Source organism: Anas acuta, chromosome 13, assembly GCF_963932015.1.
Source record: "Anas acuta chromosome 13, bAnaAcu1.1, whole genome shotgun sequence".
NCBI classification, from domain to species: Eukaryota; Metazoa; Chordata; class Aves; order Anseriformes; family Anatidae; genus Anas; species Anas acuta.
The window spans coordinates 11,502,460-11,524,430 of NC_088991.1; the positions used below are offsets into that span (position 1 = coordinate 11,502,460).

General features: G+C 66.5%; 2 protein-coding genes across 4 annotated transcripts; one reads left to right on the plus strand and one right to left on the minus strand.

Annotated features, from left to right (window-relative positions):
* Positions 1–1,145: 1,145 nt before the first annotated feature.
* PLP1 (proteolipid protein 1) lies at positions 1,146–7,343 on the minus strand. 2 transcript variants are annotated; one of them, XM_068696744.1, is made up of 7 exons: positions 7,186–7,343; positions 5,749–5,935; positions 5,086–5,242; positions 4,013–4,181; positions 3,774–3,847; positions 3,565–3,630; positions 1,146–3,147 (listed from the first exon to the last, which is right to left on the minus strand). In XM_068696744.1, the coding sequence occupies exons 1-7, from the start codon at positions 7,187–7,189 to the stop codon at positions 3,076–3,078; spliced, it is 729 nt and encodes a 242-aa protein (XP_068552845.1). In that variant the 5' UTR covers positions 7,190–7,343; the 3' UTR covers positions 1,146–3,075. The 2 variants fall into 2 exon arrangements, with proteins under 2 accessions (XP_068552845.1, XP_068552844.1); XM_068696743.1 differs by having other exon boundaries at positions 4,981–5,242.
* Positions 7,344–14,094: 6,751 nt separating this feature from the next.
* Positions 14,095–21,554, plus strand: LOC137863809 (glycine receptor subunit alpha-4). Of its 2 annotated transcripts, XM_068697257.1 has the most exons (10): positions 14,095–14,422; positions 16,113–16,246; positions 16,451–16,518; positions 16,696–16,919; positions 17,038–17,120; positions 17,349–17,489; positions 17,574–17,788; positions 18,046–18,195; positions 18,632–18,736; positions 20,100–21,554. In XM_068697257.1, the coding sequence occupies exons 1-10, from the start codon at positions 14,334–14,336 to the stop codon at positions 20,385–20,387; spliced, it is 1,497 nt and encodes a 498-aa protein (XP_068553358.1). In that variant the 5' UTR covers positions 14,095–14,333; the 3' UTR covers positions 20,388–21,554. The 2 variants fall into 2 exon arrangements, with proteins under 2 accessions (XP_068553358.1, XP_068553359.1); XM_068697258.1 differs by lacking the exon at positions 18,632–18,736.
* The last annotated feature ends 417 nt before the right edge of the window (positions 21,555–21,971 follow it).

Genomic DNA, 21,971 nt, shown 5'->3' on the forward strand with positions numbered 1-21,971 from the left:
TCTACCTAGAGCCATCAGAGCCACCAACTCACTCGACAGGGCCGGCTCCTGTCCCCGAGCCCCGCAGAGCCCCGGCAGCGGCCGCGGGGGGGAGCCGGAGGGCCGGGAGCGGGGATGGGATGGGGATGGGATGGGGCTGGGGCCGGCCCTGCCTCCTCCTCCTGCCCCGTGCTCAGCCTCCCGAGCTGGCAGCTCCACAGGGACCCCGGGGCCGGCTCCTTGCCCATCTCCTGGCCATGCACACACCGCCTCGCACCGTCCCCAAGCCTCCCACCCCGCTCCCCGCAAAGAGCCGTGGTGTTGTTCCCATCCCGCTCACACAGGGCCCTTTCAGCGTGGGGAGAGGAGGGTGCTGCCAGCTGGGAGCACCGGGAACAAAGGGCCCCCTTGATGCCAGCCACAGCCCCACGGGTTTCTGCCAGCCGGGGTGGGACCCGGGCTGGGAGCATCACTCCACGGCCTCACAGCACTGCTCCTGGAGGGAATGACCCGAAACAGGGTGTTTTGGGGGCGATTTCTGAGCAGAGCAGCGTTTGAGTCTGTTATTTTTGACACCTGCACACAAACTGCTCACGGTCTGGCAGCAAATGTCCTGCTGGCTGCCCGCAGAGCACAGGACCTGGGTTTATAGGATCCTGAAATTGTCAGGTCTGCCCTTGTGCCCAGCTGAGGCTGCCTTCCTTCAACCAGGGCTCTCTGCAAGCGAGAACTGCTCGTCCTGAGGGGCTCTGATGTGCTTGTGCCAAGTGCATCGTGTGCTGCAAGCTGTGTGCTTGAGCCGTGCTGATTTGTTTTGTGGTGTCCGTGCTACGGATGCCACCTTAGGGGACGTGGCAGAGGCTGGCACCGTGTAAGCAGGGCACTAAAGGGCAGCAGCTCCTCACCTTGCCCCAAAAGCAAGGGCTTCCTGAAAGACCCCAGCTTTCAGGGCTTCTTGAAAGACCTCTGGGGGTCTGGAGGAGAGGCAGCGGTGACAAGGGAACAAAGGGACTGGAGTCAGGGTTGGGGACGTGGCCCCCCTGGATAAAATGGGAAGGATTAAAGGGGCTGTGGGTGCACACATGGAGTGGCCAAGTGCTCCCCTTCCCTCCCTGGGGGACGGGGGAGACGGAGACCAGAGCAACAAACAGACTCAGACAGGTACCTTGTTCAGAATGTTCTTAATTTTAATTTATTTTCCTTAATTTTTATAAAATACATCTTGTAAGATAAGTCTTTAAAAACTTGCTCCTTTTTATTGCTTGTTAGCAAGTTGAAATTCTAGATCAGAAACGAAGGAAACACTTTCAGTTGATTAACGCTCTTTTTGTGTGCTTGTGTGTGTGTGTGCGTGCGTGTGTGTGCTTGGGCTCTGGGGACGAGGGTGGGAAGGAGGGTCTGGTTATTTGTTGTTAAATCAATACGAAAGAAAAAAAAAATAAAATAAACGAACCAGCAAACCCCCAAGAGAGATGGCGTTGAAGTGAATTCCCAGATCTTGCCTGGTTTCTCCCCACCCCGCGGCCCCAGCTGGCATCTCCCCCTCCCCAGCCCGTGTGCGTCGGTAGCCTGGCCAACCTCGTTCAGCAGCCAGCAGCAAGGATCCTTCGAACGCTCTGCTCAGCAGATCGGCCCCTTTATCCTTGCCCCTGCTGAAACCGGCACTTAGAAAAACATCGATAATACAGACACCAAAAAATACAAAATAAACCCGTGCGAGGTGGAGCTACGGTCTGCTACTGAAAGTAGTTTCTCCGATAAATAAACACGAAGCGTAGCGTTAAGGCGAGGCGGGGGGAGGACTGGGAGCTGCGTTTTGGCAGCGAGGGATGGACCCACACCACCCAGCCGGGGGGCTTCCCTCGGGCTGCTGCGGGAAAGGTCTCCCCCAGCTCCTCGCCCTGCCCTGGGGAAGCCAGCGGGGTCTGGGGTGCGGGGAGCGGCCGTGGTTCAGCCCCCTGCCCACCGAGCTGCCGCCCTCCTGCCCTTCTTCGTGGGTTTCGACTGGAGCCGAGGTGCTGCCAGTCCTTCCCGGCGTGGCTAGCCACGAGACGGCCGTCCTGACTCGCAGGAAAAAATAAAAAAAATAAAAGGACAAAAAGTGAGGGGCAGAGTGGGGGCAGGAGGAGGGGGGTGTTACGTTTGGCACAGGTGAGAAACAAATCGAGATCTTTGCCGCAGCAAACGGTAGGGAAGCAGACGTCACCCCGAGAGAAGAGCACCATTGTGAAGGCACCACCGCGTCTGGCGTGCGCAGCTGGGAGGCGGCGAGGCGCAGGGGGACGAGCGGCCCGGAGGGGTGTCCTGTCCTACAAAAGGGACTGCTCTGGCCTTACGCTCTCAGGGCAGCCCCCCTCACACCTACCTGCCGCCTCCTGCTGCCCTGCCCCGTGCTGGGGGCCCTGGAGGTGCTGGAGCGTAAAGCTCAGAGTCCCCCTTGTCCACAGGCACCAAACTCCTTCAGGCTTAATAGGGGCAGCTGGGTTAGGGGCACGGGCTTGATCAGCATCGGGGTCAGCGCTCTCTTCTCCGCAACGGGAAGATCCTTGCCCTAAACGCCCTTTGCCTTGGCTGCAGCAGGCACTTTGGGGTAAATTCATCTTTCTTTACTAGGGGAAAATAAAATTGTTCTCATCCTCCATCCATGAGAGGTGCCGGCAGTCAGCTCCAGGAGAGTCTCTAGCAATGGTACCGAGACTTGGCCAACTTCCTTTTCTCTCTAGCCTCTTTCTTGCTACTCTTAGAGCAACCTACAGGGATTTCTGCCTCCCGGGAGCACGAAGGCTTTGGCTCATCCCAGGGACACTGGAGTGAGTCCCTCCTCTTCCCTTGCTGGTTTCGAAGGGCTTGGCCCCAGAGCGAACCGGTTACCGATGATGAGCGCAGAGAGAAAAGTGCACGAAGGGGGGGTCCATTGGTGGGAAGCTCTCCTTCTTGGTCACGCTCAGCACGATGGATGCGAGGGAGGAAGAGGAGGGGAGTCAGCGGCGAAGGCAGAGTTAACGCAGGAGACCTGGTGTCGGGCGGCTGCAGTGTTAAAGCCTCGGGGTTAGAGAAAAGAGGGGGCGTTTGGCTCGCTGGGCTCCACCTCGCGGCCTAGAACTTGGTGCCTCGGCCCATCAGCTTGAGGACGGCGAAGTTGTAGGTGGCGGCGATCATGAAGGTGAGCTGCGGGCGGGAGGAGAGTGAGCGAGGGGAAGGAGGAGAGGCTCGCTCCAGCCTGGGAGCCGGGGGGAGCCCCCTGCGCACCCCTGCGCCCAGCACCAGCACCCCCTCAGCACAGTGCCCCGGGGGCCTGCTGCACCGCTGGGACACCGCAGTGCCATTTGTGGGACACTCAGGGGAAGGCACAGGGCTTGGTGCACGGCAGCAGGACCTCTCCCCTCTCCTCGCCTCCTAAAGCCCCTCCGGGCCCCCTCCTGCCACCTCCTTATCACCTGAGCTCGCCGCCTGCACTTATGTGCCAGACGCAAACGACACGAGCACGGGCTCTGTCACGTCCTTGCCCACCACCTCTGACGTCCTCTGCCCCCAAATCCTCGCCGGGCGGAGGAGAACGGCCGGGCAGGGGGAGCACCGACTCACCAGTGAGACCAGCGTGGCTGCAGCCCCCACAAAGGCCGCGATGAAGAGGTGGAAAGTCATTTGGAACTGCAAGGGAACACAGCGGTGAGCTCCTGGGCTGCCGTTTGCCAGCCGGGGAGGGGAGCGCAGAGGCTGCCACCATCCCCGTGCCACCTGCGGGTCTGCTCAGCCCCACGGGGGGCTTGGGAGGGCGCTGGGCAGGTGCTCACCTCGCTGGTCTTGCAGATGGAGAGCAGGTTGGAGCCGCACACCTTCCCGGGGAAAGCGTTCCAGGGCAGGACGCCTGGGGAGCCGCGGGGAGCGGGGTGAGCCGGGGCACGGACCCCACAGGCCCCCTCCGTCCCCTCTGCGCTCTGCGTCCCTCCCGGCAGCCCCGTTCCCTCGCGGTGCCATGGGAAGGGTGCGGGGGGAGCAGCGCAGCCCCCGGGGCAGCGAAGGCAGCACTCACCGTACATCCTGGCGTCCGCACACAGGGTGCCGATGCTGGCCGAGGTCTTGCTGGGGTTGGCGATGGACTGGCAGGTGGTCCAGGTGTTGAAGTAGATGTAGACCGGCACCGCGGAGCAGGCGAAGACCAGCAGCCAGACGATGGTCAGGACGTAGGTGATGCCCACAAACTGCAAGGGGCAGGACAAGCCGGGGGCACGGCCGCCGTCACCGTGCGGCCGGGGATGGGGACAGGGGAGCGCGAGGGTCCCCAGGCAGGAGGGGAGGGCACGGGGCGGGCGAGGGAGCGGGACGCTGCCAGTGCCTGGCTCTGCACCGCCCGCCGAGCCCGGCGCATCCCCCTGCACCCCATGGAGCACCGGCCCGAGCCCGGCTGGCTCTCGGGGACGGTCACACGCACGTGGGGGTGACCGGTGGCAGCGGGACAGCCGCCGCTTCCCGTGCCGAGGGAATCCCACAGCCACGTGCCAGCGGGGCTCGGCCTCTGCGGGAGCGCAGCTGCACACCCCTGGGCTGGGCAACGCGGCTCTCCTGCCCTCCCTCTGCCGCGCCACCCCGACCGTCCCCGAAGGGAACCGCAGCCGTCCCCCTCCGCTCCCCGAGGCCACGGGCTGCCCCTGCCAACTTTGTCACAGCTTTGTCACAGCGGACAGGACGGCCCTGGGGACACCGCGCACAGCGGGGCTGGAGAGCCTGGGGCTGCCAGCACGCCCCAACCCTTGCGGGGATGCTCACGGCTCTCTCAGCCGGTGCGTAAACACCGAGAGGTTTGTTTGCAAAATCTGCAGCCGTGCCAGCTGCTTCGGTCCCCGGGGGACACTCCCAGCCTGAGGGAGGGCAGTCGGGCTGTGCTTCCCTTCGGGATGCCCCGAAACCCAGGCGGCCGCCGTCTCCTGCCCTTCGGCCGTGCCGAGCGCGGCGAAGCCGCTGTGGGTGCGCGAAGGGGTGCCGAACCCCGGTTAAGATCACCTTGTCAGGATGTCCTAGCCACTTTCCCAAACACTGACACACCCGCTGCAAAGAGTGAGCTCGCTGGGGGCCTCGCGCTCCCCTCCCTTTCGGGCCCCCGGTTACCGTTGCGCTGAGGCCCTTGCCGCAGATGGTGGTCTTGTAGTCCCCGAAGATTTGCCGCACGGCACCGGTGGTGTAGAAGCCTTCGGCCAGCAGCAGGGCTCCGTAGAGGAAGAAGAAGGAGGCCGTGCCGTAGATGACATACTGAAAAGCGTGGATGCTGCCGGGGAGAGGAGCGGGCAGGGGCGCTCAGGCAGTGCCGGGGTGCCCGACCCAGGCTTGGCAGCCCGCACACCGCCACTTACCCTCCCCGAGCGCTGTGGCCACACACCCCGTGACACCCCAGGGGTGAAGCTGCTGTCCCCAAAGGGACAGTGAGAGGGGTGAGCTGGGGCAGAGCCATGCCACAGGGGGCTGCAGAGCAGCACCAGCCCCCCCGTGCCCTCCATACCTACCCGGTGCGGCCGTCCTGCCCGTGCCGTGGCACCTAGCGAGGTCAGATAAGAACAGGAGTGAAAAGGAAACGAGCGGCCGTGGAGCCCTGCCCTGCAGCCACGGCACCGGTGTGAGGCTGCCCCGGGGCAAACACAGCCCGGGGTGTCCAGCGGTGGCACCGGCCACAACCCAGAGGGTGACAGCAGCGAGCGGAGCCCCGGCCGCCTCCTCGCGGCACGGAGCACGACGGAGACGCGAGGAGCCCCGCGAGGCGGCGGGCAGGGTACTTACACATCGATGAGATACTCATAGTCCTGGTAGTTTTTGGAGAAGTAGGTCTCGATCAGCTGCTCGGTGCCTGTCAGGGCTTCGTGCCCGCAGCCGCAGAACAGCGCTACCCCGAAGAAGCAGAGGCCGGTGGCCACCAGCGAGGCGAAGGGTGCCCCGATGAGGCATCGTGCGCAGCACTCCAGCAGACCTGCCGGTGGGAGAGGGGTTTTTGGAGGACAGCAGGCACGGGGACGATAAAGGGATGGAGCAGAAATGCCGCCTTGTGGTGCTGGGGAGCAGGCTCAGGTTTGTACCCCCCCCACTCCCTGCTTGTGCCTCGAATGCCAAAAAGGCGCTCGGGTGCCTGCCCCCCCTGGCCTGGCACCGCTGGAAGCGTTCCCAAACCCACGCTCCCCCCCCTCCCCAGACCCCGCAGCAGCTCTCCCTTCCCTCGAGGACAAGGGAGCCTTGGGCCCCGCAGCGATGCCCTCCCCTCCGCGCAGAGCAAGGTCGCGCGGTGGCACCGAGGACAATGGGGAATTGTCCCGGCACGGCCCCCCCTGCGGCCACCCCGGGCCGAGAGCAAACAGGGAACAAAGGCAGCGCTGTGGGGGTGCTGGGACCCCCCCCGCCTGTTTGCCTTGGACAGGGCAGGCGTGGGCACAGCGGGACCAAGGGGGGGGTCCCGCTGTCAGCCCCGGCTCTTCCCACGGTGATGCTCCCTGAATTTCATCGGGTCCGTGGGGAGGGCTGTGCTGGCACCAACCAACCTTTTCCTTTTTTTTTTTTCCCTTTTTCCTTTTTTTTTTCCAGCCTAAATGCCAGCCAGGGAACATCGAGGCAGGCAGGTGCCCCGGGGCTGGGGCTGGCGAGCGGCCCCACGGATGTGGCAGGGCCTGGCAGGGCTCCCCCCAAAAAAATCCCCGGCCCCGCAGGCTGCGGGAAGCTGCTGCTGCGATGGGGAAGGGAAAGGAGGGGAAGGGAGGAGAGAAAGGAGAGAAAGGGCCCTTGTGTGGCACAATCCCGGGTCCTGTGCCTTGGCTCAGCCGCTGCGGGGCCACAGGGTACCCACAGGGATGGGGACGAGCCATAATTATTGCCTCTGGTGCTAATGGGGGGACCCCGGCGGCCCAGGGCTGCAGGCACACAAGCGGCACGAGTTGTGGCAGGGCTCAGCCCGGGCGGGAGCTCTCAGCTCTCCAACCTGGGGCTGCAGGGGTGGTGGGACGTGTCCCGGGAGGCAGAACGGGGCCGGGAATCGGTGTGGGGAAGCAAGACCCCGTCCCCGCCACCCGGAGGCTTTCTCCCCGCAGGTTGCCACCCGCGGGGACCTGCGTGCCCGTGGCCTGCTGGTGCCGGGGGCGGGTTTGGTGGTGCCTTTCTGCTCCAGGAGCGTGCCACCGGCACCGTGGGGCAGCTGTCCCCATGTGCAGCCCCCCCCTGTCCCCCCATACTCACCCATGGTGCCGGACTCGGTCCGCTCCCCGTGCGCTCAGCTGCCTGGGCTCTGTCTGCAGCTGGGACCAGCCCTCGCCTCTCCTGGCAGTCCCTCGCCCTGTACCGTGCCCTCTGGGTGCCTGTCCCCCTCTCCAGCAAAGAAAAGGGCTCTCTGCGTGACAGCCACCCCCCTTAAAGGGACAAGCCCCCGTCCCTCCCCGCCCCGGCCCCCCCGGCAGCACCCCTTGGCTGCCAGCCCCTCGGTGCTGCGTGGGCACGGCAGCGGCGCGCAGGGCTGGCGGGGGGGGGGAGGCTTTGCAATAGGAAAAAAGCAGCTTGGGGGGGTGTGGGGGTGATGGGTGGCCCCTCTGCGGTGGCTCTGGGGACCCCCAAGCCCACCTGGGCTGAGGTTGCTGCTGGCTGAGCCCCGCAGCAGTGAGGGAGGTGATGGGGGGGGGGTCCCTCTGCCTCCCCCTGGCCCCCCCAGCCCAGGCACCTGCTCCCAGCCTCGGTGCTCCGGGTGTTTGCTCTGTTTGGGTGGGAATCCTGCTGGTAGGGGCAATGCCCCCTGTGTGGGACGGGGCACAGGGCTCCAGCGGGCATGGCCCCCAGGCCAGAGGGGTCCCCAAATGATGCCGAGGGATCCAGGTGGGGCCAGCTCCCCTGGGGGTCCCCAACTCCCCCAAGTGTCCCCAGCTCCCCCGGGTGTCCCCAGCTCCTTCAGGTGCCCCCAGCTCCCCCGGCACCCCATTTCCCCTGGGTGCTGCAGCTCTGGAGCCGGCGCAGGGCTGGGGAAGCCTGCAGAGGGCAACAGGTCCCTGCCCGGCGGGCGCGGGGCGGACAAAGCCGCGCTGTGTCCTCAATGCCCCGCGTCGTGCCAGGCGGCGAGGTGGCAGGGCCTGGCCGTCCCCAGGGATGGGGACACTGTTGGGGGGGGTCCCCACACCATGGGAGGCTGCTTGGCCACCGCTGTGGGCAGCATCCTCGGGCAGGTCCCCAGGGTACCACAAAGGGACCCGGCCGCTGCGCCCCGGGGTCAGCGGGACCGAGGGAGGGGGACGGGGACGTGGTGGTGCCATGCCAGGGGGCACGGGGAGGGCTGTGATGCCTGCACAAAGCGCCTCCAAACCCCGGGTAATTGGTAGCTGCTCGTTAACGAGCTCTCCCCCGCGTGCCCCCACCCCGGGGCCGCGCAGCTGCTCGCCCAGCAAAGCCCCACGGCTGGCTTCGTTTCACCCACCCCTCTGCTCTCCACCTAAAAACCCCGTGAGACCTTCTCCCTGTGCAGGCTCGGCGCATCCCTGCCCTGGATGAGGCCCCGAGCATGGCGTGCTGCTGCTGCCCCCGGTCCCCTCCCTGGCTCCCTCCCTGCCCGAGGACACGTTGCTGCTGCTGGGCAGGGAACGGGGGACGCTGCCCCGTTTGGCCAGGTAAAAATAAACGTGCTTATAAATCACCCTGCGTTGTGCTGCCATTTGTTCTGGCCCTGCTTTGGCAGCCAGCTGGCCTGAAGCATCTCCCAGGGGGCGAGTTGGCTGCTTGGGTCCGTGAACACAGCCCCGGGAGGAGGATCCCCCCCCGAGCAGCCCGGCCGGGGGGTGCAGGTCCAACATCTCCGAGGTTCACGGCCTCGATACACCCGAAAGGAGCCGGCGACAGCGCGTGCAGCGCCTGATCCATTATACATAGGGCAGCGGGAGGAACACCGGTGTGTGCTGTCACAGCGCAGAGCCCGGATGCTATTTTTAGGCAGCCGCTTCCCCGGCCAGGCTGAATTTCTGCTGGTTTCAAGCTCCCGTCCTCAGCCGCCTCGCTTCCCCCATCGCAGGGTGGGAACCCCCTGGGCTGGGCAGCCCCAAACGGGACCTGGAGCTGCCCGCAGCAGCCAGGGATGCCCAGGGATTTTCCTGCCGTGCCAAATCCCCCGTCCAAGCAGAGAGGAGCAGCATCCAGCCCTCCAGCTGCCTCCCCCCCGGCGGTGCCAGGGACGGTGCCTGGAGCTGGCCCCGCTCTCCCGGGCTGGCTGCGCTCGCCGAGAGGAGCTGGGCAGGATCCTCGCCGGGGGGGAGCGATGGGCACGAGGCTCGGGCCTGGGGCTTTGGCGAGGAGCTGGAGCTTGTTCCCCCGGCTGGCTTTCCAGCAGCTTTGCCTTTCACGTCTCCTGACTTTCTCCTTGATTCTGCTTCACGAAGGAGGGCAAAGAGCCGCCCGGCTCCCCAGGCTGCTCATTACTCTCCCGCTCTGCCCTCCGCAGGGTCGAGCTGCTCCAACTGAGCGCTGCTCGGTTACCTCTCAGCAAACCCGGGGAGCCAAAGACGGACACAGAGGAGCTGACGGAGCCTGGGCAGGGCAGAGGCAGCCCCGACTGGCCCTGCCAGCAGCTCTGGGCACCACGTCCCCGTGCAGGGACCCCTCTGTGCCAGCAGCTGCACCGGGACCCTCGCCACCGCTCCATGGGGACACCAAGGTGCCAAAACGCAGAGAAGAGCTGCCTTTGCCAGAGCAAGAAGAAGCAGAGAGCAGGCCAGGGACACAAAGCAGGGGTCCCCACACTCCCTGTGCCCCATCCCCAGCAGCCCCAGGGCAGCAGCACCCAGCACACTCCCCCCCCCCAGCCCACACCACGACCCCGCTGGGCTCCCCAGAACACCGGTGCCACCGGGGCAGCCCCGATCCCCCGGGACGCAGGCGCTGCCCGAGCTGCTGCTGTTTGCCTCGGTGCAGCAGCAGGAGGCTTTGCCGTCTAATTAAACAAATCCTTCATCTCCTCGGCGGCAGCCGTGCCAGGCAGGGGAGCAGCAGGGGGGGCACGGAGCAGGGGGAAGGGGGGGGGCGAGTTCTCCTTCCTTCGCTCCCCGCCTGATGCCGCAGCTGTGTAACGCTTCGCCTTCCAAACCCGTCCCTCCGGGGGGGCTCTGGCAAATAAAAATAACCCCGCGCAGCTCGGCCGAGCCGGGCAGCCTGTGGTTAATGGTGAGCGCCACGCCGTGCGCTCTGCGCCCGCTGCTCTCGTGCTCAGGGACCGCTGGGGCCGAGGGCAGGAGCGATGCGGAGGCGAGGAAAGAGCCGGAGCTCGTGGGATGCTCATCGCCATGGCAACTGCGGCTGGGATGCACGGGGAAGGGCACCCCAAAACGGGGAGGTGAAGGGGGCCACGGTGCCCCCAGCCTGTCCCTGTACAGCAGCACAGCAGCCGGCGCTGGCCAAGGCATCGATTTTCCACAGCTGCTCCTTCACAGGCGCAGAAGCCACGGGGGATTGGGGATGGGGGAGGCACGGGGCAGAGGCTGGGGAGTCTGGTGCTGTGAAAATCCGGCAGATTTTCCCCTACGTGGCTGGAAATGCTGCAGGTGGTGGGAGCAGGGATGGGAGCATCCTCACCAGGAGGCCACGGGCATGCCCCAGCCAAAGGAGCCTCCCCTCGCTTCCCCAGCAATTCAGGGACGAGGCAGGCAGCAACAGGGTGACCCATGGGCGAGGAGAAGAGACACAAAAACGGGCACGGGCCAGGTCACCCTGGGGAGGTGAGGAGCCTGCTGAGGGCTTTGGCACCAGCGCCAGGCTTTGCTCCTGGCCCCGGGAGCCTGGTTTGACACTTATCTAAATTAAATCTCCCCTTTCAGCGCGCCCAGCTCGCCAAGGTGACGGGATCGGGATCGTCTGGTGAGGTTGATCCAGCCTTCGGGCTGTCTGCACCTCCCTCCTCGGCTGCTCCACCCGCAGACAGTCCCCAGCCCGGTGGAGGTGCACGGGGCTGGGAGATGGAAGCGGGATGGAAGGCACCCCAGCCACGCTCCCCATTGCCCCTGGCGGTGTCCATCCCAAATCCTCCATCCCCGTGCTCTCCAGCGGGACGTTTTGGGAGCGCAGCCCGGCGAGGTGCCAGGAGCTGCTCGGGGAGCGGGAGCCCAGCCCCATGCCCTTGGTGGGTCCGGTGGTGCTGAGCATCCCTCTGCAGCCGCCGCCTGCAGCGCCCGCCCCGCGCCGTGCCGGCAGCAGGGGTATTTTTAGCTTGGACAAGCGCCACGGAGCTGGAGAGCGACGCTCGCTGGAGTTCGGGCCGACGTCCCGGGTCACCTTGCAATCTCCTCTGGGGCGCAGCGTCCCGGTGGCACCGCCGGGCTGCCCGCCAGCCCCCGTCCCAGTGCTCACACAGCCGGGTGAACGGGAATCGTGTCGGGCTTTCCCCTAAAACCAAAAGGGATCGGCTCCAGGCGTGCGTCCCGCTGCAAGCGTCTCTTCTGGCTGTTCCAAAGGCAGGATGTTCGGCTTGAAGTCCTGAAATTAGGGCACGTTTTGAACCACCACATGGCATCTTCCCCTCAAAAAATAAAATAAAATACAGTGATGTGGCAGAAATGGCCAAATTTTGACTTTTTTTGAGCCACGTAAACAGCCCCAGGGCCCCATGTTCAGCAGCACTGGAGGAGAAGCCCAGTGCCTCGGCCAGGAAAGCGCTCCCGGCCTCTGTGGGACACGTGGGGACCGGTGCGGCTCCGGGAAGCTGGACCAAGCCCCGAGCCCCCAGCTGGGCACACGCTGGCCGCCGGGGCAAGCAGCGGGCTGGCAGCCACGCGCAGGCAGGCTCGGGAAGGTATTTTCTGCAGCAGTGATCTCAGCCCCGATCAGATGCCTCCAAACGTCTGCGCAGCGGGCAGCTGCCCGTGTCCAGCCCGGGGACGTCTTCGCTCCTGCAGTAAATTTCCAGACCTACAGCAGCAGGGAGGGACAGGTCCGGAGCTCCCCAAGGTGTCCACGTGGTCGTGTAGCAGCCCAGAGGGGGCTTCGGGGAGAATCCTCCCTCCTGGAGCCCCACAAGCAGCAGGGGAGCTGCAGCAGGTTGTGTCCCCCCGAAGCTCCTGCCCCTCGTATTTCATGCACCCCGGGGATTATTTGGGGCCGTGTTCCCAGAGCAAATCACCTCCTTCACCTGCCTCCCTCACACTCCTCCTCACAGCACTCGTGGCACAAAATTGATCCTAGAGGCGATTGTTTGTCCCAGGATTGAGCTGAAGCGCCTGTCAACCTTTTCTGTGAAAAAATAAATAAATAAATAAAGATGTTTTCAAGGAGTTTAATCACTCAGCCACTCGAAATGGTGCTGGCTGGGAAGCCAGGACGACATTTATCAGGCAGGATTAAACACAAAAATACATGAAATAGGTGGCAGCGAGGGGTCGGGGTGCAGGCGGGGGGTGCTGGCAGAGCCCCCCTGGAGGCTCTGGACCCAGGCGCATTTGGTGCGGGCAGGAGTTGGGCCCCGGGGGAACAGTTTGACGTGGGCTCAGAGACGGGGGAGGAGAAGGAATCGAAAATAAATAAATTAATTAAAAAAAAAAACATGTTTTCCTCCTTTCCTAGCAGCCCCAACCCCTGCTGCCTGCGTCTCTGCCATCAGCAGAGCCTGACACCGTCCCCGGCAGCCAGCGCAGCGTGACGGGGACGGGGCAGGGACGGGGCATCCCCGGGGAGCACCCTGCTGCCAGCCCCCGCTCTGCACCAGGCTGCTGAGGTCCCTTCACCCTGCCTCCGGGGCTGGATGTGCGCGGCATCCTCACTGCTGGCAGCAAAACCACCTCGTGGGCTGCTCTGGGGAGTAAGGGACGCGGGCACGCTGCGCGGGTGCCTCAGTTTCCCCGTGGGGTGGGAGGTTTGGCTGCCCCCCCGCAGCCGGTGTCAGCTCGGGTTAGCCGGGACAGCCTCTGGAACAGGAGCTGGCGTGCGGCGAGCTCTTGCTCGGCCCCCCGGGCTTCAGATCCTGATTGTGGCTCCCGGCACCGCGGCCCCGCACACGTTAATGGCAACGGTAATCGGAGGAGACTGCGCCCAGCTGCGGGCGGGAGGGCTGCCGTGCCCCCCTGCCCTCACCCCCCCTTTACTGGAGCGTCCCCCCCCCAGCCCCTGCTGCCTCAGCCACGTTTCCTCGCTCGGCGGGGAGCTCCCGAAAGCCTGCGCCAGCTTCCTGAGAAGGCAACGCAGAGCCCAGCAAGGCGATGCCAAAATGCAGGGCCCCCCTCTCGCCCTGGGGGGACCCCACACCTCTCCTTGGGGACATCACTGGCTGTCCTGCACGGGTCCCCGCAGCGAGGGTTTTGTACGGCAGCTCCTGGCCATTCCCACGGTGTAATTAATACGAATAAATGAGACGAGCCAGGCGCGGTAGGGCGAAGGGAAACCTGAGCGGCGTGTCCGCCGGGAATCATTTATTCTGCGCTTTTCCCTTCTGAAATCCCATTTGCTTCCCCGCACGTTAATCACAGGCTGCCTGGGCCCAGGGGCAAGGCTCTGCGGCTCCGCAGCGAGCCCGGGCGATGCCAGCCGGGTGGGCCAGCAGCTCCCCAGCCCCTGCCTCAGTTTCCCTCATCCCACAGGCACCGCAGCCCCCCAGCCACGCACACCCCCCTGCCCGCAGCGCATCCCAAAGCTCACCGAGGGATGGGGTTCCCATGTGCCAGGCCCCCAGCAAAAGCAGGCACTGGGCACCCAGTGAAGGGTGCTGAGCCCCTCGGGGGTCCCAGCCCTTGTGGGGCAGGGGAGAGCTGGACCAGCCCCTAAAAAGTCTCCCCACATCGGGGCAGGGGGCAGGACGCTCAGCCGGACCCCCCATCCCCATCCCATCCTGCTGCTGCTCCCCGGGACACCCCACCACGACCCCCAGCTCCCGACCCCGCACCCCGGGGGCCCGGCTCCTCTCCCCCCAGCCCCGGGGGTCCCAGGGGAGGTCTCCCCCCACCCTCTTTTCCCCCAGGACCGCCCCGTCGGGTGCCGGTGCCGGTGCCCGGCGGCGCTTCCCCGAGCTCCGGGACGGGCGGAGAGGGGGCGCGGGGGTGGGCTTCGGGCTCGGAGCCCCCCAAAAAACGCTGGAGGGGGCCCGGGGGGGGGGCGGGCGGCTCCCCACCGCCGTGCCCGCCTCCTCCCCCGCCGCACCGGGGAAGCTCCGCCCGGCTCCCGGTGGCCGCAGCCGGCCGGCGCCCACCCCGCTCGCCCCGGACTATGAGGAGCGGGGCCGGCCGGGGGAAAGAGGAGGAGGAGGAGGAGGAAGAGGAGGAGGAGGAGGAGGCGGCGGCGACCCCGGTGCTGCGGGATCGGGAGCGGGGGAGCCGCCGCCGCCGCCGCCGGCCGGGTCATGCCCGTGCGCCCGGGGCGGAGGGGCTGCTGCGGGCTGCGGGATGGGAGCGCTCCGGGCCGGCGGTGTCGCCTTCCTCCTCCTCCTCCTCCTCCTCCTCGGCTGCCTCCTGCCCCGGCGCGGCCCGCTCAGGTGAGCCCCGTGCGCCCCCCCCCTCCCCGGTGTCCCCCCCCGGGAGCCCGGTTCTCCGCCGGGACCCCCCCCTCCGGGCTTTCCCCGCCGGGACCCGCAGCCACGTCCCCAGCCCGGGAGCTGGATGTCCCCCGGGACACCCCTGGGGACACCCCCGCCACCAGACCCTTCCCGCGGGGCCCCCCGAAAGCAGCCAAGCCCCCGTCCCCCTGGAGCCGGGCACAGCCCTGGTGCATCACTTTGGGGTTTTGTATTTGGGGGGAGGCTCAGGGTGGTCCTGCCTCAGCCCCCAGGTGGCCCAGGCCAGTGGGTGCCCATGGGTGCGGGAGCAGCCCCCCAGGTCCCCAAATCCTTTTGTCCCCTCACCGCCAAGCCGGGTGCCGCCGGGACGGGGTGGGACGGGCAGGGGGCTGCCAGGGGCCCCGTGTCCCTGGGGAGCAGGGAGTGGGCTGGGGGGGCTGCGGTGCCCCCAGGGCTGAGCCCACTCCCCGTCCCAGCACACAGACCCCGTCCCAGTACAGCCAGAGCAGCACGGGGGGGACTGCAGTGCTTGTGGCGGGGAGGGGGGGGCTGTATCCACATGTCAGCGCTGCACAGGCACAAATTGCTGGGATCAGGATGTTCCTGGGCGGCTGTGAGCCTTCTCCAGCCCCCCCAGCACGGAGGTGCCGAGCTGTGGGGCCTGGCAGTGCCCTGCTGGGTCAGCAGCAGTGTCCCCGGGGGAGGCAGTGCCCCAAAATCCCAGCGCGGTGCCCAGGGGAGCTCCAGGGAGAGCCCTCATCTTCCTCCCCGGCGGAGGAGGACACGGCTCACGGCCATGTGGCTTAACTCCTTGCTACCTGCCCTCCTGCAGCCTTCCTCCTCCTCCTCCTCCTCCTCCTCCTCCTCCTCCTCCTCCTCTCCCTGCCCCAGAGGCTCCGAGCTGCTGCAGGCACAATTTCTCCCAGCCTTTTGCTCTGGCCCAAGCCCAGACCCAGGCACCCTCCACCGCCCGTCCCCAGTTAAGTATGGGAAAACCTGCACGGCCAGCTCATTTTGGGGTGGCTGTCGTGGCCGTTTTTGGCCAGCAAGGCTGCACACAAGCCCCTCGGGATGCCCCCTGCTCCCCCGAGCAGAGGTAGGAGCACGGTGTGGGTTTACCCTGCCCACGATCCCAGAGGTTCCCGGCCCCCAGCACGGTGCCGTGCTTGTGGTAAGGGGTGCGGAGCCCCGAGCAGGAGCAGGACACACCAGCAGCGCTCTGAAAGCTCCCTTTGTGTCCGGAGGTCTCCAGCTCATTCCTCCCCAGCGCAGCCGCATGCCCGGCCATGTGGTGAGCGGCTTGTCTCTCGCATTGTTCCTTGAAATGATCGGTGGAGACTGATGGAAGGAGGGAAACTGGCAGGCGGCGAGGCGTCCGCCAAAATATCCCCTCCAAGGTCAGCTTCAATAAGCCTCCATCATCCCCGGGAGATGCGTGGGAGAGCTCCTGGCAGCTCCTCGTGCTGCTCCTCCTGGCCCCAGCTCGATCCGAAGGGATCCCAGGGGCTCTTCCCAGCGCCCAGAGCGCACGGCATGGGGCCATCGCCGCCGTGCCCCATCCCCACCGTGGGTACCCGGCCCCAAACAGCCTTCCCGGGGGGCTCCTGCCTCTCTGGGGCACCCCAGGACATGAGTGAGAAACGTCTGAGCAGCCTCTTCCACCCCGCAGGCTGGTTTCGGGGAGGGAGGAGATCAAAGCTGCCTCCCGCAGCTCGCCCCAGCCCATGTCGCCCTCTGATTTCCTGGACAAGCTCATGGGGCGAACGTCGGGGTATGACGCCCGGATTCGACCCAACTTCAAAGGTAAGGGCAGGGCGGGGGGCTTCCAAACCCGACAGCCACCCCCATGCAGCCGCCCAGCCCCAGGGGACGGGCAGGGACCTTGGGGGCTGTCCCCGGTGGGCTGTGGGGGTCCCCACAGGGTGTGGGGTCCCTGCCCGCGTCCCCATGGTGCTGGGCTCTCCGTGCCGGCCGTGGGAGGTTGCTCGCCGCCTGCTTGTTTTCCAGGCCCGCCCGTCAACGTGACGTGCAACATCTTCATCAACAGCTTCGGCTCCGTCACCGAGACCACCATGGTGAGGGGCTCGCCGGGGGCTCCTCTCCCGGGGGTGCTCTCCCGGGGAGCGCGCGGGGCCCGGTGCTCACAGGGAGTGCTGCAGGCGGTGCCTCGCTGCTCCGTCTCCTCCCCTCCTTCCTCCTCCTCCTCCTCCTCCTCCTCCTCGTGCCCTGCTGACGCCGTGCCTCTGCCCCAGGACTACCGGGTGAACGTCTTCCTGCGGCAGCAGTGGAACGACCCCCGCCTGGCCTACCGCGAGTACCCCGACGACTCCCTCGACCTCGACCCCTCCATGCTCGACTCCATCTGGAAGCCCGACCTGTTCTTCGCCAACGAGAAAGGGGCCAATTTCCACGAGGTCACCACCGACAACAAGCTGCTGCGCATCTTCAAGAACGGCAACGTGCTCTACAGCATCAGGTGCCGCGGGCTCAGCCCCTCTCCTCCGGCGCAGGGCTCGAGGGAGGGAGGAGAAGCTTTCCTCTTGCCCCCGGCCGGCAGCTTTCAGCGAGCCCCTCCTTTGGTCTGCCCCCTCCAGGCTGACGCTGATCCTGTCCTGCCCCATGGACCTCAAGAACTTCCCCATGGACATCCAGACGTGCACGATGCAGCTGGAGAGCTGTGAGCACCTGGTTCAAAGCGTGATTCACCCCATCCCATCCCATCCCATCCCATCCCATCCCATCCCATCCCATCCCATCCCATCCCATCCCATCCCATCCCATCCCATCCCATCCCATCCCATCCCCCTACTTCTGGGGGAGGTGAGGATGAAGGAGGGGCCATTTGGGGCGGGGGTGGATGGGTGCACGTCCCCCTGCCCCACGGCTCCCTCCGTTGCCTCCCCAGTCGGCTACACCATGAACGACCTGATCTTCGAGTGGCTGGAGGAGCAGGAGGCCGTGCAGGTGGCGGAGGGCTTGACGCTGCCGCAGTTCATCCTCAGGGATGAGAAGGACCTGGGCTACTGCACCAAGTACTACAACACAGGTCAGCGCCCCGGGGACCCCCCTGCCGCCCCCCGGCACGGCACGGGGCCCCCCTTGCCCATCGGGGCCGTCTGTTCCCCCGCAGGCAAGTTCACCTGCATCGAGGTGAAGTTCCACCTGGAGAGGCAGATGGGCTACTACCTGATCCAGATGTACATCCCCAGCCTGCTCATCGTCATCCTCTCCTGGGTCTCCTTCTGGATCAACATGGACGCGGCGCCGGCGCGGGTGGGCCTGGGCATCACCACTGTGCTCACCATGACCACGCAGAGCGCCGGCTCCCGCGCCTCCCTGCCCAAGGTGAGCGCTGGGGACACGCTGGCGGCCCCACAGCCCCAGGGTGGGGACAGCCGTGTCCTGGGGAGGGGTCCCCAAAGCCTCACCGGCTGCAAGCCAAAACCCCCAGCCACGTTCCCCCGAATTTCTGGGCATGCAGCTGCAGGGGACGGCCTCTGAAAGCTGGGCATGGCGTTACCCAGCGAGGAGGGCACGGGGGAGGCAGGAGCAGTGCCGGGCCGTGGGGACACCCCCGTTTCTGACCCCCCGTCCCCTCGCAGGTCTCCTACGTGAAGGCCATCGACATCTGGATGGCCGTCTGCCTGCTCTTCGTCTTCGCCGCCCTGCTGGAGTACGCCGCCGTCAACTTTGTGTCCCGGCAGCACAAGGAGTTCATGCGCCTGCGGCGGCGCCAGCGGCGCCAGAGGATGGTGAGCGCCTCCCCGCCGCTGCCACCACATCCCCGGGGCCGTCCCCTCCGGCACCTCGCTGCCCCGTGGGCACGGAGCCCCTCTGCCCGCCCGCAGATCCCCGAGCATTTCCCTGCCCCGTGGGGCTGAGGCACGCCGAGCTCCCCCGGGGGCAGGCAGCAGAGGCAGGGCAGGGAAGCAGCAGCAGGACCCGGTGGCACCGGGGCTGTGCTGCCCGGGGCCAGGGCGCCCGGGGCCAGGCTGTGTGGGTTCGGGCACCCGCCCCGTGCCCCACTCAGGGAAGGCAGGCGGCACCCTCCTGGCACGCCCTTGGTGGCACCGCTGGGCATGAGCCCCCTCCTGCTCCGGGGGCTTCCTCTGCCCCTCGCGTCCCCACGGCCGGGGCAGGGCCATGGGTCACCCGCTGTCCTTATTTCTGTTTGGTGCACACCAAAAGGGCCTGAGCAGCGGGACGGCCAGCCTCGAGTCCCTGCAGCAGCTGAGCAGCCAGCACAGCGGCGAGCACACCTACGCGACGCTCTCGCAGCTCTCCAGCTCCAGGGTAAAGCACAACCCTCGGGCAGCCCCCCCGGGCAGCGCAGCGCAACCCCAGCGCCCCCTCACTGCCCCAAAAGGAGCCCCCCGGGGAGCTCTGCCGGCCAGCGGGGGTGCGAGGAAGGAGCAGGGCCGTGATCCACGCAGGGCACACGGCTGTGGGATGGAGATACCCGTCCCGGGGCTGAAAGCAGAGCTGAGAGGGAGGGGACGTGGCAGATTTTGCCGGCTCCCTGGGGACACCCAGCTCCGTGCCTCAGTTTCCCCTTCTGTAAAATTTCTGTGAAATGCAGTGGCGTGAACCAGGCTGGGGTGATGGATGGAGCCGGTCCTGGGCTGCTCCTCGGCTCCCTGCCAGCCCCCAGGGCAGGGCACCCAGCGCAGGCAGATTCGGGGCGTTTCCTCCCTGCAGTGACCCCTCTGTGTGTGTGTGCTCGGGCCACACGGGCACTTGGCAGCCGGAGATGTGGGGAGGAGACCAGGCAGGGGCAGGGCCACAGGGCAGGCTCCCGGGCTTGTGGTAGGACGCTTGGGGACAAGGACATCCAGTCTGGAGCCACCCCAGCCCCCTCTGAGACCCCCATGGCCAGCCCCACACCCCTGCAGACACAGCAGGGGTGAAGCCCCCGTGCTGGTCCCGTTGGGGTCAGGGAATGGCTGCGGCCCCCCAGGGGCACGGGGCAGGCGGCTCCATCCATCAGGGGAGCGCACACACCGCAGCTGCACACGAGGACTCGTCTCAGCGATTTAAGCCTCTGCTGCTCTTCCCACCGGGAAATCTTGCTTAGCCGGCAGATTGCAGAGATAAATAAAGATCCGTGGCCGCCGGCTCTCCGCATGAGAGCCCCCCTGGCTGGCCGGGTGCCCACGCAGGCCGGGTGCTGCCCTTCGGAGGGCAGCGCTGCTCGAAGGCGGCACCCACGTTGTGTGGACACGGAGCGAGGATGGGGCTCCGTGGAGAGCCACACACAGGCTGGCGTGGCTTGCTAATAAAGCAGCTCGCTAACGAAGTGCAGCTGTCGGGGAGGAGTGTGGGTGCTGCTGGCCAGGACTCCACCTCCCCCAGTTCCCCCCAGCACGTTTGTGCCAAGAGCCGGGCTGCCCAGGCACCTGGGTGGGCTCTGGGGGTCCCCGTGCTGGGCTGCCAGGGCTGGTGGGTGCACCTGGAAGGCTCCGTGGGTGCTCCGTGATCCCCCACACCCCTGGGTACCCCTGCCAGCCCCGTGCTTCTGCCTGCACACTCGAGGCACCCACAGGGGCGTGCAGCGGGGCTGGCACACACAGGGCTGGCACACACACACACGGGGCATCCATCCCCTGCTCACACCCGCTGCGTTTGCTGCCTGGCTGACAGCGCTTTCCCCCGCCAGGAGGAAGAGCTCGTCCGCGAGAGCCGCTTCTACTTGCGAGGCTACGGGCTGGGCCACTGCCTGCAGGTGAAGGAGGGTCCCGGGGAGGGTCCCGGCATCTACAGCCCCCCCCCGGGCAGCGCGCTGCTGCGGGAAGGGGACACCCTCCACCGGCGCTACGTCGACCGCGCCAAGCGAATCGACACCATCTCCCGAGCCGTCTTCCCCTTCACCTTCCTGGTCTTCAACATCTTCTACTGGGTCGTCTACAAAGTGCTGCGCTCGGAGGACATCCACCCGGTGCCCTGAGGCCCGAAAATGAGGGACTGCCTCTGGGCCAGGCCCCGCTGCGTGCCTGGAGCCAGAGCCACGTTTGTGTCTGTCACAGCCAGGCCGGGGCTCGGAGCGAGGACACGCGGCAGCCCCCGGGTCCCTCTGGGTGCTGAGGGAGGGGACCAGCTGGGGGCAGCCCCCAGCCCCCAGCCTGGCCATGGCCAGGGCCCCTCTGGCCCTCTCCCAGCCCCACGGCTCACCGAAGGGCCTCGGGGCCAGGCAGCTGTCCTGCTGCAGAGCCCAGCGCTGTCCCTGTTCTAGGGCATTGTCCCAGGAGCGATGTCTGTGACGTCCTTCCCCGTCCCCGACTGCCGCCCGCCCTGCCAGGGCCCCCACGGATGGAGAAGGAAGGCGGGTGGCACACACAGCCCATGGGCAGGAGCTGCTCAGCACCCCGGGCAGGATGCTGAGGGGGGTTTTTGGGGTTGGAAATGTGGGGGCAGCTCGGCTGACCCCCTTGGAGGAGCAGAGCCATGGTGGCATCTCTGCAGTGGCTGCCACCGCGGGACACAGCCATGCTGCTCGGGAGGAGGTGGTGGCACGTCACCACGGTGCCAGCAGCAGAGAGCAGGAGGTGAAATCGCCCCAGCCTTGCTGACCCCGGCCCCCAGTTGCCCTCCCCCAGCCCCAGTCCACCCCCCAGGTGTGGTTCACCCCGGCTGCTCCTCCACCGGAGAGCACCCAAACCCTCGACTTCCAAATCCAGCAAGGCTTCCAGCCCTCCGAACCCGGGTGTCCTCCGTGCTTAGCTGGAAATAAAAGCAGTAGGCAACGTTTCTGTAGGTCCCGCCGTGCGAAATGTGTTGCTGCTCTCCTTTCGCCCTGCTCACAGCAAGCCCAGGCGGGGCTCGTGTCCTCTTTGGGGTGGTTTGCTGCAGCCCCCCAGCATCCATCCCCCCGCAGCGCCAGGAGCAGGGCAGGACGGGCAGGGCAGAGCCCACCAGGACGGGCTGGGATGGCTCCAGCCCATCGCCACTGCTGGGTGCCCCCCACGCTGCTGCCCCACCTCAGGCAGCCTTCAGAGACTTGTTTTTTGGGGGGAGCCCATCAGGAGGTGATGCCAGCACGTGGGCAGCACCCGCAGGTGTTTTTAAACAGCCTCCTCGATCTTCCTGCACAAATAAACCCTTCCTGGGATTTTCAGCGGTGTGCTGGGGGTTTCTCTCCGCCCAGACCCCCGTGGCCTGATCCGGCTCCAGCTCCCGGCCGCGGGAGGGATGCAGGGCCGAGGATGCTCCAGCCCTGCAATTCTGCCCAGACCTCGTTACCCCCATGGGTGATTTGTCTGCTGGGGGTCTGCCTGCAGGACGGGACCCCAGGTGTGTGTGTGGGGACAGATATGGGGTCAGGGGGGTCTCCAGCTCCACGGTGGAGCTCGGACACCCCAATACATCGAGTGTCCCAGCCTCCCTGCGTGTCCTGGTCCGGCGCCAGCCTCAGAGCGCTGCCAGCTGTGCCGGGGGCTTACGCCAGCCCCGCGGTGCCACCCCGGGCCAGCGCTTCTGTCCCCAGCTGGCGTGGGGGCAGGCAGAGCTCGCAGCTGACGGCCGAGCTCGCAAG